The 15,564-nt window shown below is 56.9% G+C and overlaps 1 protein-coding gene across 3 annotated transcripts in view; it reads left to right on the top strand.

Annotated features, from left to right (window-relative positions):
* Positions 1–15,564, top strand: part of l3mbtl2 (L3MBTL histone methyl-lysine binding protein 2) — a 176,289-nt gene that overhangs the window by 31,284 nt on the left and 129,441 nt on the right. For all 3 annotated transcript variants that reach the window (XM_078237601.1, XM_078237603.1, XM_078237602.1), the window contains exon 4: positions 807–930. In XM_078237601.1, coding sequence (XP_078093727.1) covers positions 807–930 — 124 coding nt within the window. The remainder of the gene's footprint in view (positions 1–806; positions 931–15,564) is intronic.

Genomic DNA, 15,564 nt, shown 5'->3' with positions numbered 1-15,564 from the left:
TCTGTGTGTGTGTGCCTGCGTGCCCGTCTGTGTGTGTGTGCCTGCGTGCCCGTCTGTGTGTGTGTGCCTGCGTGCCCGTCTGTGTGTGTGTGCCTGCGTGCCCGTCTGTGTGTGTGTGCCTGCGTGCCCGTCTGTGTGTGTGTGCCTGCGTGCCCGTCTGTGTGTGTGTGCCTGCGTGCCCGTCTGTGTGTGTGTGCGTGCGTGCCCGTGCGTGCGCGCGCCCGTGCCCGTGCGCGCGCCCGTGTGTGCGCGCGCGCGCCCGTGTGTGCGCGCGCGCGCCCGTGTGTGCGCGCGCGCGCCCATGTGTGTGTGCGTGTGTGTGCGTGCGTGTGCGTGCCCTTACTCCAGATTTCTAAAGCAGTCATCTGTAAACCTCACCCCTTTCTCCATTTTCTTTCCTTCATGGGACGTGGGCATCGCTGGCTGGGCCGACACTTGCTGCCCATCCCTGCGGGCATTTAAGAGTCAACCACATTCATGTAGGCCAGACCGGGTAAGGACAGCAGATTTCCGTCCCTAAAGGACATGAGTGACCCAGGTGGGTTTTTCCAACAATCGATGATAGCTTCATGGTCACCATTACTGAGACTAGATTTCAATTCCAGATTTATTTATTGAATTCTAATTCCACCAGCTGCTGGTAGGATTTGAACCCGTGTCCCCGGAACATCAGCCTGGGCTTCTGGATTATTCATCTATTGACATTACCAGTACGCCACCGCCTCCTCTTGATCCCGCTGAGGAAGCGTTTCTGATTGGAAGCTGCCGCTTCATGTCGAGGTTAAATTCTGTTTGTTTTGTCACAGGGCAAACCACCCACAAAGAAAGCCAAGGTGTTAAACAAAGCCTCGTGGGTATCGAAACTGGGCGCATTTCTCCAGCATCAGTCCAATGGGAAGATAAAGAATGGAAATCAGAATAGTAATTCTGGTAAGATTTATATCCTGTAATATATCTAAACTTTTAACAAATTGTTCTCTCTCTCTCATTCTGATTGGGTGTAGCCCTCACTTAACTGATTTGATTTGATTTATTATTGTCACCTGTATTAGTGCACTGAAAAGTATTGTTTCTTGCGCACTATACAGACAAAACATACCATTCATAGAGAAGGAAACAAGAGAGTGCAGAATGCAGTGTTACAATCATAGCTAGAGTGTAGAGAAAGATCAACTTAATGCAAGGTAAGTCCATTCAAAAGTCTGACAGCAGCACGGAAGAAGCTGTTCTTGAGTCGGTCGGTACGTGACCTCAGACTTTTGTATCTTTTTCCCGACGGAAGAAGGTGGAAAAGAGAATGTCCGGGGTGCGTGGGGTCCTTAATTATGCTGCTGCTTTGCCGAGGCAGCGGGAAGTGTAGACAGAGTCAATGGATGGGAGGCTGGTTTGCGTGATGGATTGGGCTACATTCACGACCTTTTGTAGTTCCTTGCGGTCTTGGGCAGAGCAGGAGCCATACCAAGCTGTGATACAACCAGAAAGAATGCTTTCTATGGTGCATCTGTAAAAGTTGGTGAGAGTCGTAGCGGACATGCCAAATTTCCTTAGTCTTCTGAGAAAGTGGAGACGTTGATGGGTTTTCTTAACTATAGTGTCGGCTTGGGGGGACCAGGATCGGTTGTTGGTGATCTGGACACCTAAAAACTTGAAGCTCTCGATCATTTCTACTTTGTTCTCGTTGATGTAGACAGGGGCATGTTCTCCACTACGCTTCCTGAAGTCGATGACAATCTCCTTCGTTTTGTTGACATTGAGGGAGAGATTATTGTTGCCGCACCAGTTCACCAGATTCTCTATCTCATTCCTGTACTCTGTCTCGTCATTGTTTGAGATCTGTCCCACTACGATGGTGTCATCAGCAAACTTGGAAATCGAGTTGGAGAGGAATTTGGCCACACAGTCATAGGTGTACAAGGAGTATAGTAGGGGGCTGAGAGCACAGCCTTGTGGGGCACCGGTGTTGAGGATGATCGTGGAGGAGGTGTTGTTGCCTATCCTTACTGATTGTGGTCTGAGTTAGGAAGCATGCAAAAACATGTGTTAATGATCAGTTGTGAGGCTGCACAGGTGGCACGAAGGCACAGTGGGGGTACAATTCTGGCCTTGGGTCACTGTCTGTGCAGAGTCTGCACGTGCTGGTTAGATTCATTGGCCATTAGGGGTGGCACAGTGGTTAGCGCTGCTGCCTCACAGCGCCAGGGACCCGGGTTCAATTCCCAGCTTGGGTCACTGTCTGTGCGGAGTCTGCACGTTCTCCCCGTGTCTGCGTGGAGTCTACATGTTCTCCCTGTTCCTGTGTGGATTTCCTCCGGGTGCTCCGGTTTCTTCCCACAGTCCGAAAGACGTGCTGGTTAGGGTGTATTGGCCGTGCTAAATTCTCCCTCGGTGTTACCCGAACAGGCGCCGGAGTGTGGCGACTCGGGGATTTTCACTGTAACTTCATTGCAGTTTGCCTACTTGTGACTAATAAATAAACTTTAAAACTTTAAACTTCCTCTGGATGCTCTGGTTTCCTCCCACACTCCAAAGATGTGCGGGTTAAGTGGATTGGCCATGCTAAATTGCCCCTTAGTGTCAGGGGGATTTGCAGAGTAAATACATAAAATTAGGGGTCACCCTTTTAGGACAGAGATGAGGAGAAATTTTTTTGCTGAGGGTTGGGCAACTTTGGAACTCTCTGCCTCAGAGGGAGGTGGAAGCGGGGTCACTGAATGTTTTTTACGATGGAGGTAGTAGGACATGGACATGTTGGTGGAGTGGGCGGATAGGTGGCAGATGAAGTTCAGTGCGGAGAAGTGTGAGGTGAGGCACTTTGATAGGAAGAGGGTACGGAGACAATGTAAAATATGAGGTGAAATTCTTAAAGGGGGCAGGAGCAGAGGGAGCTGTGTGTATCTGTGCAGAGATCATTGAAGGTGGCAGGACAGGTGGAGAGAGCAGTCAGTAAAGTGTACAGTATCCTGGGCTTCATTAATAGGGGCACAGAGTACAAGAGCAAGGAGGCTATGCTGAACTTATGCAAGACAATAGTTAGACCTCAGCTGGAATATTGGGTACAGTTCTGGGCGTCACACTATAGGAAGGATGTGAACACATTGGAGAGAGAGGGCAGAAGAGGTTTACAAGAATGGTTCCAGGGATGAGAAACTTCAGTGATGAGGATAGATTGGAGAGGTTGGGACTGTTCTCCTCAGAGAGGAGAAGGCTAAGAGGAGATTTGATAGAGATGTTCAAAATCCTGAGGGGCCTGGACAGAGTAGATCGGGAGAAACTGTTCCCGCTCGTAAAAGGATCGAGAACGAGAGGGGCACAGATTTAAAGTGATTTGCAAAAGAAATAAAGAAAGAAGCAAGAGGTTAGCGCTGCTGCCTCACAGCGCCAGGGACCCGGGTTCAATTCCAGCGTCGGTCAGGTCACCGTCTGTGTGGAGTTTGCGTGGTAAATACATGGGGTTACGGGGTGAGACTGGCTAAAAGTCGGTGCAGACTCGAAGGGCCTAGTGGCCTCCTTCTGCACTCCAGGGATTCTATGAAGCAAATGTGACGTGAGGAGAAACTTCTTCACGCAGCAAGTGGTTGGGGTCTGGAATGCGCCGCCTGGGAGTGCGCTGGAAGCACCAAGTCAGAATGCTTGCTTGGACAGCCGGTACAGACAGAGTGGGCTGAATGGCCTCCTTCTGCGCTGTATCGATTTTGTAGATAGATTCCCATGCCTCCGTTACCTCTAGATTTGGCTATTCAAGCTCGCTCCTGGCTGGGACCCCTGTAAACCTGGAGGTCATCCATTAGCAGCAAGTCCCATCCCCCCACCCCCCACAATCGCTGACTTTGCCCCCAGTCTTGATTTCAAAATTCTCATCCTTGTTTTCATGCCCCCCCACTCCCTGTCTCTGTAACCTCCTCCAGCCCCACAACCTTCCGATATCCGCACTCCTCTGATTTAGGCCTCCTGAGCATTTCCGATTCTAAACGCTCCACCATTGGGGGGGACGTGCCTTCAGCTGCCTGGATCCCAAACTCTGGAATTCCCACCCTAAACCTCTCCGCCTCACTTTCCTTCCAGCAACCTATCTTTCTGAGCCAATCTTTTGGGTATCTGGTCTACTATCTCTGTGTGTCTTGGTGTCTCGCCATGTTTCTGATGCACAGTGCTGTCTCATTATGTTAACAAGTGCTTTCTATATTAATAGAGGATGTCATAGAATCCCTACAGTGCGGAAGGAGGCCATTCGGCCCATCGAGCCTGCACCAACATCTGACCCAGGTCCTGTCCCCGTAACCCCATGTATTTACGCTGTTAGTCCCCCTGACACTAAGGGGCAATTTATCATGGCCAATCTACCTAACCAGCACGTCTTTCGGACCGTGGGAGGAAACCGGAGCACCCGGAGGAAACCCACGCAGACACGGGGAGAACGTGTAGACTCCACACAGACAGTGACCCAAGCCGGGAATCGAACCCGGGTCCCTGGCGCTGTGAGGCAGCAGCGCTAACCACTGTGCTACCGTGCCGCCCATTGTTGATCGTTGTTGCTTTAAGCACAGACTAACGTCAGTGGGCAGATAGAGGAAGTCAATTCACAGGCTGAGATTGAACTTTCTGTGGTAGGCCAAGTGGGAACCTTGGGAACGGTTAATCAGAGAAGCCCCTCAATGGAAATGGTGACTTTAAACTTTGTGACAATTACAAACCATACTGCCTCCTCTGTCAGTTCCAATCAGTGGTCAGCACTGCTGCCGCACAGCGCCAGGGACCCGGGTTCGATTCCCGGCTTGGGTCACTGTCTGTGTGGAGTCTGCACATTCTCCCCGTGTCTGCGTGGGTTTCCTCCGGGTGCTCCGGTTTCCTCCCACAGTCCCGAAAGACGTGCTGGTTAGGGTGCATTGGCCGTGCTAAATTCTCCCTCAGTGTTACCCGAACAGGCGCCGGAGTGTGGCGACTAGGGGATTTTCACAGTAACTCCATTGCAGTGTTAATGTAAGTCTACTTGTGACACTGATAAATAAACTTTAAACTTTGCATTGAAATGTTATTAAAATGAATCTCTGAATGCAAAGTGCTGTTGTTGAACTGGCCACCAGGGGATGCCCAGCAGCACACAGGAAACATGTTGCCTTGAATTTGCCCAAACTCTGCCTGGCTTCCGAAAGCAGGAGCACTGGGGTTAGCCAGTGACAGGGCAGCAGCGGCACATCTCCGCGTCCTTACCTAGTGCCATGTGGTGAGGTCTCCGTGTCCTTACCCAGTGCCATGTGTGAGGTCTCCGTGTCCTTACCCAGTGCCATGTGGTGAGGTCTCCCTGTCCTTACCCAGTGCCACGCGGTGAGGTCTCCGTGTCCTTACCCAGTGCCACGTGTGAGGTCTCCGTGTCCTTACCCAGTGCCATGTGTGAGGTCTCCGTGTCCTTACCTAGTGCCATGTGGTGAGGTCTCCCTGTCCTTACCCAGTGCCACGCGGTGAGGTCTCCGTGTCCTTACCCAGTGCCACGCGGTGAGGTCTCCGTGTCCTTACCCAGTGCCATGTGTGAGGTCTCCGTGTCCTTACCCAGTGCCATGTGTGAGGTCTCCGTGTCCTTACCCAGTGCCATGTGTGAGGTCTCCATGTCCTTACCCAGTGCCATGTGTGAGGTCTCCGTGTCCTGACCCAGTGCCATGTGTGAGGTCTCCGTGTCCTTACCCAGTGCCATGCGTGAGGTCTCCGTGTCCTTACCCAGTGCCACGCGTGAAGCCTCTGTGTCCTTACCCAGTGCCACGCGGTGAGGTCTCCGTGTCCTTACCCAGTGCCACGCGGTGAGGTCTCCGTGTCCTTACCCAGTGCCACGCGGTGAGGTCTCCGTGTCCTTACCCAGTGCCACGCGTGAAGCCTCTGTGTCCTTACCCAGTGCCATGTGTGAGGTCTCCGTGTCCTTACCCAGTGCCACGTATGAGGTCTCCGTGTCCTTACCCAGTGCCACGTGTGAGGTCTCCGTGTCCTTACCCAGTGCCACGTGTGAGGTCTCCGTGTCCTTACCCAGTGCCACGCGGTGAGGTCTCCGTGTCCTTACCCAGTGCCACGCGTGAAGCCTCTGTGTCCTTACCCAGTGCCATGTGTGAGGTCTCCGTGTCCTTACCCAGTGCCACGTATGAGGTCTCCGTGTCCTTACCCAGTGCCACGTGTGAGGTCTCCGTGTCCTTACCCAGTGCCATGTGGTGAGGTCTCCGTGTCCTTACCCAGTGCCACGTGTGAGGTCTCCGTGTCCTTACCCAGTGCCATGTGGTGAGGTCTCCGTGTCCTTACCCAGTGCCACACGGTGAGGTCTCCGTGTCCTTACCCAGTGCCACGCGTGAAGCCTCTGTGTCCTTACCCAGTGCCACGTGTGAGGTCTCCGTGTCCTTACCCAGTGCCACGCGGTGAGGTCTCCGTGTCCTTACCCAGTGCCACGCGGTGAGGTCTCCATGTCCTTACCCAGTGCCACGCGGTGAGGTCTCCATGTCCTTACCCAGTGCCATGTGGTGAGGTCTCCGTGTCCTTACCCAGTGCCACGCGGTGAGGTCTCCATGTCCTTACCCAGTGCCACGTGTGAGGTCTCCGTGTCCTTACCCAGTGCCATGTGGTGAGGTCTCCGTGTCCTTACCCAGTGCCACACGGTGAGGCCTCCGTGTCCTTACCCAGTGCCACGCGTGAAGCCTCTGTGTCCTTACCCAGTGCCACGTGTGAGGTCTCCGTGTCCTTACCCAGTGCCACGCGGTGAGGTCTCCGTGTCCTTACCCAGTGCCACGCGGTGAGGTCTCCATGTCCTTACCCAGTGCCACGTGTGAGGTCTCCGTGTCCTTACCCAGTGCCATGTGGTGAGGTCTCCGTGTCCTTACCCAGTGCCACGTGTGAGGTCTCCGTGTCCTTACCCAGTGCCACGTGTGAAGCCTCTGTGTCCTTACCCAGTGCCACGTGTGAAGCCTCTGTGTCCTTACCCAGTGCCACGTGTGAAGCCTCCGTGTCCTTACCCAGTGCCACGTGTGAAGCCTCTGTGTCCTTACCCAGTGCCACGTATGAGGTCTCCGTGTCCTTGCCCAGTGCCACGTGTGAGGTCTCCGTGTCCTTACCCAGTGCCACGCGTGAAGCCTCTGTGTCCTTACCCAGTGCCACGTATGAGGTCTCCGTGTCCTTACCCAGTGCCACGTGTGAGGTCTCCGTGTCCTTACCCAGTGCCACGCGTGAAGCCTCTGTGTCCTTACCCAGTGCCACGTGTGAGGTCTCCGTGTCCTTACCCAGTGCCATGTGGTGAGGTCTCCGTGTCCTTACCCAGTGCCACGTGTGAGGTCTCCGTGTCCTTACCCAGTGCCACGTGTGAGGTCTCCGTGTCCTTACCCAGTGCCACGCGGTGAGGTCTCCGTGTCCTTACCCAGTGCCACGCGGTGAGGTCTCCATGTCCTTACCCAGTGCCACGCGGTGAGGTCTCCATGTCCTTACCCAGTGCCATGTGGTGAGGTCTCCGTGTCCTTACCCAGTGCCACGCGGTGAGGTCTCCATGTCCTTACCCAGTGCCACGTGTGAGGTCTCCGTGTCCTTACCCAGTGCCATGTGGTGAGGTCTCCGTGTCCTTACCCAGTGCCACACGGTGAGGCCTCCGTGTCCTTACCCAGTGCCACGCGTGAAGCCTCTGTGTCCTTACCCAGTGCCACGTGTGAGGTCTCCGTGTCCTTACCCAGTGCCACGCGGTGAGGTCTCCGTGTCCTTACCCAGTGCCACGCGGTGAGGTCTCCATGTCCTTACCCAGTGCCACGTGTGAGGTCTCCGTGTCCTTACCCAGTGCCATGTGGTGAGGTCTCCGTGTCCTTACCCAGTGCCACGTGTGAGGTCTCCGTGTCCTTACCCAGTGCCACGTGTGAAGCCTCTGTGTCCTTACCCAGTGCCACGTGTGAAGCCTCTGTGTCCTTACCCAGTGCCACGTGTGAAGCCTCCGTGTCCTTACCCAGTGCCACGTGTGAAGCCTCTGTGTCCTTACCCAGTGCCACGTATGAGGTCTCCGTGTCCTTGCCCAGTGCCACGTGTGAGGTCTCCGTGTCCTTACCCAGTGCCACGCGTGAAGCCTCTGTGTCCTTACCCAGTGCCACGTATGAGGTCTCCGTGTCCTTACCCAGTGCCACGTGTGAGGTCTCCGTGTCCTTACCCAGTGCCACGCGTGAAGCCTCTGTGTCCTTACCCAGTGCCACGTGTGAGGTCTCCGTGTCCTTACCCAGTGCCATGTGGTGAGGTCTCCGTGTCCTTACCCAGTGCCACGTATGAGGTCTCCGTGTCCTTACCCAGTGCCACGTATGAGGTCTCCGTGTCCTTACCCAGTGCCACGTATGAGGTCTCCGTGTCCTTACCCAGTGCCACGCGGTGAGGTCTCCATGTCCTTACCCAGTGCCACGTGTGAGGTCTCCGTGTCCTTACCCAGTGCCATGTGGTGAGGTCTCCGTGTCCTTACCCAGTGCCACGTGGTGAGGTCTCCGTGTCCTTACCCAGTGCCACGTGTGAGGTCTCCGTGTCCTTACCCAGTGCCACGTGGTGAGGTCTCCGTGTCCTTACCCAGTGCCACGTGTGAGGTCTCCGTGTCCTTACCCAGTGCCATGTGGTGAGGTCTCCGTGTCCTTACCCAGTGCCACGTGTGAGGTCTCCGTGTCCTTACCCAGTGCCACGTGTGAGGTCTCCGTGTCCTTACCCAGTGCCACGTGTGAGGTCTCCGTGTCCTTACCCAGTGCCATGTGGTGAGGTCTCCGTGTCCTTACCCAGTGCCACGTGGTGAGGTCTCCATGTCCTTACCCAGTGCCATGTGGTGAGGTCTCCGTGTCCTTACCCAGTGCCACGTGTGAGGTCTCCGTGTCCTTACCCAGTGCCATGTGGTGAGGTCTCCGTGTCCTTACCCAGTGCCACGTGTGAGGTCTCCGTGTCCTTACCCAGTGCCATGTGGTGAGGTCTCCGTGTCCTTACCCAGTGCCACGTGTGAGGTCTCCGTGTCCTTACCCAGTGCCACGTGTGAAGCCTCCGTGTCCTTACCCAGTGCCATGTGTGAAGCCTCCGTGTCCTTACCCAGTGCCACGTGTGAAGCCTCCGTGTCCTTACCCAGTGCCACGTGTGAAGCCTCTGTGTCCTTACCCAGTGCCACGTATGAGGTCTCCGTGTCCTTACCCAGTGCCACGTGTGAGGTCTCCGTGTCCTTACCCAGTGCCACGCGTGAAGCCTCTGTGTCCTTACCCAGTGCCACGTATGAGGTCTCCGTGTCCTTACCCAGTGCCACGTGTGAGGTCTCCGTGTCCTTACCCAGTGCCATGTGGTGAGGTCTCCGTGTCCTTACCCAGTGCCACGTGTGAGGTCTCCGTGTCCTTACCCAGTGCCACGTGTGAGGTCTCCGTGTCCTTACCCAGTGCCATGTGGTGAGGTCTCCGTGTCCTTACCCAGTGCCACGTATGAGGTCTCCGTGTCCTTACCCAGTGCCATGTGGTGAGGTCTCCGTGTCCTTACCCAGTGCCACGTGGTGAGGTCTCCGTGTCCTTACCCAGTGCCACGCGGTTAGGTCTCCGTGTCCTTACCCAGTGCCACGTGGTGAGGTCTCCGTGTCCTTACCCAGTGCCACGCGGTGAGGTCTCCGTGTCCTTACCCAGTGCCATGTGGTGAGGTCTCCGTGTCCTTACCCAGTGCCACGTATGAGGTCTCCGTGTCCTTACCCAGTGCCATGTGGTGAGGTCTCCGTGTCCTTACCCAGTGCCACGTGTGAGGTCTCCGTGTCCTTACCCAGTGCCACGTGGTGAGGTCTCCGTGTCCTTACCCAGTGCCACGTGTGAGGTCTCCGTGTCCTTACCCAGTGCCATGTGGTGAGGTCTCCGTGTCCTTACCCAGTGCCACGTGTGAGGTCTCCGTGTCCTTACCCAGTGCCACGTGTGAGGTCTCCGTGTCCTTACCCAGTGCCACGTGTGAGGTCTCCGTGTCCTTACCCAGTGCCATGTGGTGAGGTCTCCGTGTCCTTACCCAGTGCCACGTGTGAAGCCTCCGTGTCCTTACCCAGTGCCACGTGGTGAGGTCTCCGTGTCCTTACCCAGTGCCACACGGTGAAGCCTCCGTGTCCTTACCCAGTGCCACGCGGTGAGGTCTCCATGTCCTTACCCAGTGCCATGTGTGAGGTCTCCGTGTCCTTACCCAGTGCCACGTGTGAAGCCTCCGTGTCCTTACCCAGTGCCACGTGTGAAGCCTCCGTGTCCTTACCCAGTGCCACGTGTGAAGCCTCCGTGTCCTTACCCAGTGCCACGTGTGAAGCCTCCGTGTCCTTACCCAGTGCCACGTGTGAAGCCTCCGTGTCCTTACCCAGTGCCACGTGTGAAGCCTCCGTGTCCTTACCCAGTGCCACGTGTGAAGCCTCCGTGTCCTTACCCAGTGCCATGTGGTGAAGCCTCCGTGTCCTTACCCAGTGCCATGTGTGAAGCCTCCGTGTCCTTACCCAGTGCCACGCGGTGAGGTCTCCGTGTCCTTACCCAGTGCCACACGGTGAGGTCTCCGTGTCCTTACCCAGTGCCACGCGGTGAGGTCTCCGTGTCCTTACCCAGTGCCACGCGGTGAGGTCTCCGTGTCCTTACCCAGTGCCACACGGTGAGGTCTCCGTGTCCTTACCCAGTGCCACACGGTGAGGTCTCCGTGTCCTTACCCAGTGCCACACGGTGAGGTCTCCGTGTCCTTACCCAGTGCCACACGGTGAGGTCTCCGTGTCCTTACCCAGTGCCACACGGTGAGGTCTCCGTGTCCTTACCCAGTGCCACACGGTGAGGTCTCCGTGTCCTTACCCAGTGCCACACGGTGAGGTCTCCGTGTCCTTACCCAGTGCCACACGGTGAGGTCTCCATGTCCTTACCCAGTGCCACGCGGTGAGGTCTCCGTGTCCTTACCCAGTGCCACGCGGTGAGGTCTCCGTGTCCTTACCCAGTGCCATGCGGTGAGGTCTCCGTGTCCTTACCCAGTGCCACGCGGTGAGGTCTCCGTGTCCTTACCCAGTGCCACGCGGTGAGGTCTCCGTGTCCTTACCCAGTGCCACGCGTGAGGTCTCCGTGTCCTTACCCAGTGCCATGTGGTGAGGTCTCCGTGTCCTTACCCAGTGCCACGTGTGAGGTCTCCGTGTCCTTACCCAGTGCCATGTGGTGAGCTCTCCGTGTCCTTACCCAGTGCCACGTGTGAGGTCTCCGTGTCCTTACCCAGTGCCACGTGTGAGGTCTCCGTGTCCTTACCCAGTGCCATGTGGTGAGGTCTCCGTGTCCTTACCCAGTGCCACGTGTGAGGTCTCCGTGTCCTTACCCAGTGCCACGTATGAGGTCTCCGTGTCCTTACCCAGTGCCACGTGTGAGGTCTCCGTGTCCTTACCCAGTGCCACGTGTGAGGTCTCCGTGTCCTTACCCAGTGCCATGTGGTGAGGTCTCCATGTCCTTACCCAGTGCCACGTGGTGAGGTCTCCGTGTCCTTACCCAGTGCCACGTGTGAGGTCTCCGTGTCCTTACCCAGTGCCATGTGGCGAGGTCTCCGTGTCCTTACCCAGTGCCACACGGTGAAGCCTCCGTGTCCTTACCCAGTGCCACACGGTGAAGCCTCCGTGTCCTTACCCAGTGCCATGTGGTGAGGTCTCCATGTCCTTACCCAGTGCCACGTGTGAAGCCTCCGTGTCCTTACCCAGTGCCACGTGTGAAGCCTCCGTGTCCTTACCCAGTGCCACGTGTGAAGCCTCCGTGTCCTTACCCAGTGCCACGCGGTGAGGTCTCCGTGTCCTTACCCAGTGCCACGTGTGAAGCCTCCGTGTCCTTACCCAGTGCCACGTGTGAAGCCTCCGTGTCCTTACCCAGTGCCACGTGTGAAGCCTCCGTGTCCTTACCCAGTGCCACGTGTGAAGCCTCCGTGTCCTTACCCAGTGCCACGTGTGAAGCCTCCGTGTCCTTACCCAGTGCCACGTGTGAAGCCTCCGTGTCCTTACCCAGTGCCACGTGTGAAGCCTCCGTGTCCTTACCCAGTGCCACGTGTGAAGCCTCCGTGTCCTTACCCAGTGCCACGTGTGAAGCCTCCGTGTCCTTACCCAGTGCCACGTGTGAAGCCTCCGTGTCCTTACCCAGTGCCACGTGTGAACATAGAACATTACAGCGCAGAACAGGCCCTTCGGCCCACGATGTTGCACCGACCAGTTAAAAAAAAAAACTGTGACCCTCCAACCTAAACCAATTTCTTTTCGTCCATGAACCTATCTACGGATCTCTTAAACGCCCCCAAACTAGGCGCATTTACTACTGATGCTGGCAGGGCATTCCAATCCCTCACCACCCTCTGGGTAAAGAACCTACCCCTGACATCGGTTCTATAACTACCCCCCCTCAATTTAAAGCCATGCCCCCTCGTGCTGGATTTCTCCATCAGAGGAAAAAGGCTATCACTATCCACCCTATCTAAACCTCTAATCATCTTATATGTTTCAATAAGATCCCCTCTTAGCCTCCGTGTCCTTACCCAGTGCCACGTGTGAAGCCTCCGTGTCCTTACCCAGTGCCACGTGTGAAGCCTCCGTGTCCTTACCCAGTGCCACGTGTGAAGCCTCCGTGTCCTTACCCAGTGCCACGTGTGAAGCCTCCGTGTCCTTACCCAGTGCCACGTGTGAAGCCTCCGTGTCCTTACCCAGTGCCACGCGGTGAGGTCTCCATGTCCTTACCCAGTGCCATGTGTGAAGCCTCCGTGTCCTTACCCAGTGCCACGTGTGAAGCCTCCGTGTCCTTACCCAGTGCCACGTGTGAAGCCTCCGTGTCCTTACCCAGTGCCACGTGTGAAGCCTCCGTGTCCTTACCCAGTGCCACGTGTGAAGCCTCCGTGTCCTTACCCAGTGCCACGTGTGAAGCCTCCGTGTCCTTACCCAGTGCCACACGGTGAGGTCTCCGTGTCCTTACCCAGTGCCATGTGTGAGGTCTCCGTGTCCTTACCCAGTGCCACACGGTGAGGTCTCCGTGTCCTTACCCAGTGCCACACGGTGAGGTCTCCGTGTCCTTACCCAGTGCCACACGGTGAGGTCTCCGTGTCCTTACCCAGTGCCACACGGTGAGGTCTCCGTGTCCTTACCCAGTGCCATGTGTGAGGTCTCCGTGTCCTTACCCAGTGCCACACGGTGAGGTCTCCGTGTCCTTACCCAGTGCCACACGGTGAGGTCTCCGTGTCCTTACCCAGTGCCACACGATGAGGTCTCCGTGTCCTTACCCAGTGCCACGTGTGAAGCCTCCGTGTCCTTACCCAGTGCCATGTGGTGAGGTCTCCGTGTCCTTACGCAGTGCCACGCGGTGAGGTCTCCGTGTCCTTACCCAGTGCCACACGGTGAGGTCTCCGTGTCCTTACCCAGTGCCACGCGGTGAGGTCTCCGTGTCCTTACCCAGTGCCACGCGGTGAGGTCTCCGTGTTCTTACCCAGTGCCACACGGTGAGGTCTCCGTGTCCTTACCCAGTGCCACACGGTGAGGTCTCCGTGTCCTTACCCAGTGCCACGTGTGAAGCCTCTGTGTCCTTACCCAGTGCCACGTGTGAGGTCTCCATGTCCTTACCCAGTGCCACGTGTGAGGTCTCCGTGTCCTTACCCAGTGCCATGTGGTGAGGTCTCCGTGTCCTTACCCAGTGCCACGCGGTGAGGTCTCCGTGTCCTTACCCAGTGCCACACGGTGAGGTCTCCGTGTCCTTACCCAGTGCCACACGGTGAGGTCTCCGTGTCCTTACCCAGTGCCACACGGTGAGGTCTCCGTGTCCTTACCCAGTGCCACACGGTGAGGTCTCCGTGTCCTTACCCAGTGCCACACGGTGAGGTCTCCGTGTCCTTACCCAGTGCCACACGGTGAGGTCTCCGTGTCCTTACCCAGTGCCACACGGTGAGGTCTCCGTGTCCTTACCCAGTGCCATGTGTGAGGTCTCCGTGTCCTTACCCAGTGCCACACGGTGAGGTCTCCGTGTCCTTACCCAGTGCCACACGGTGAGGTCTCCGTGTCCTTACCCAGTGCCACACGATGAGGTCTCCGTGTCCTTACCCAGTGCCACGTGTGAAGCCTCCGTGTCCTTACCCAGTGCCATGTGGTGAGGTCTCCGTGTCCTTACCCAGTGCCACGTGTGAGGTCTCCATGTCCTTACCCAGTGCCACGTGTGAGGTCTCCGTGTCCTTACACAGTGCCATGTGGTGAGGTCTCCGTGTCCTTACCCAGTGCCACGCGGTGAGGTCTCCGTGTCCTTACCCAGTGCCACACGGTGAGGTCTCCGTGTCCTTACCCAGTGCCACACGGTGAGGTCTCCGTGTCCTTACCCAGTGCCACGTGTGAAGCCTCTGTGTCCTTACCCAGTGCCACGTGTGAGGTCTCCATGTCCTTACCCAGTGCCACGTGTGAGGTCTCCGTGTCCTTACCCAGTGCCATGCGTGAGGTCTCCGTGTCCTTACCCAGTGCCACGTGTGAGGTCTCTGTGTCCTTACCCAGTGCCACGTATGAAGCCTCCGTGTCCTTACCCAGTGCCACGTGTGAGGTCTCTGTGTCCTTACCCAGTGCCACGTATGAAGCCTCCGTGTCCTTACCCAGTGCCACGTGTGAGGTCTCTGTGTCCTTACCCAGTGCCACACGGTGAAGCCTCCGTGTCCTTACCCAGTGCCATGTGTGAGGTCTCCATGTCCTTACCCAGTGCCATGTGTGAGGTCTCCGTGTCCTTACCCAGTGCCATGTGTGAGGTCTCCGTGTCCTTACCCAGTGCCATGTGTGAGGTCTCCGTGTCCTTCCCCAGTGCCATGTGTGAGGTCTCCGTGTCCTTACCCAGTGCCACGTATGAGGTCTCCGTGTCCTTACCCAGTGCCACGTGTGAGGTCTCCGTGTCCTTACCCAGTGCCACGTGTGAGGTCTCCGTGTCCTTACCCAGTGCCACGCGGTGAGGTCTCCGTGTCCTTACCCAGTGCCACGCGTGAAGCCTCTGTGTCCTTACCCAGTGCCATGTGTGAGGTCTCCGTGTCCTTACCCAGTGCCACGTATGAGGTCTCCGTGTCCTTACCCAGTGCCACGTGTGAGGTCTCCGTGTCCTTACCCAGTGCCATGTGGTGAGGTCTCCGTGTCCTTACCCAGTGCCACGTGTGAGGTCTCCGTGTCCTTACCCAGTGCCATGTGGTGAGGTCTCCGTGTCCTTACCCAGTGCCACACGGTGAGGTCTCCGTGTCCTTACCCAGTGCCACGCGTGAAGCCTCTGTGTCCTTACCCAGTGCCACGTGTGAGGTCTCCGTGTCCTTACCCAGTGCCACGCGGTGAGGTCTCCGTGTCCTTACCCAGTGCCACGCGGTGAGGTCTCCATGTCCTTACCCAGTGCCACGCGGTGAGGTCTCCATGTCCTTACCCAGTGCCATGTGGTGAGGTCTCCGTGTCCTTACCCAGTGCCACGCGGTGAGGTCTCCATGTCCTTACCCAGTGCCACGTGTGAGGTCTCCGTGTCCTTACCCAGTGCCATGTGGTGAGGTCTCCGTGTCCTTACCCAGTGCCACACGGTGAGGCCTCCGTGTCCTTACCCAGTGCCACGCGTGAAGCCTCTGTGTCCT

The sequence above is a fragment of the Mustelus asterias genome, chromosome 21 (assembly GCF_964213995.1).
Source record: "Mustelus asterias chromosome 21, sMusAst1.hap1.1, whole genome shotgun sequence".
NCBI classification, from domain to species: Eukaryota; Metazoa; Chordata; class Chondrichthyes; order Carcharhiniformes; family Triakidae; genus Mustelus; species Mustelus asterias.
Note: the sequence above shows the minus strand (reverse complement) of the source record. Positions and strands in the feature narration are given on the sequence as shown.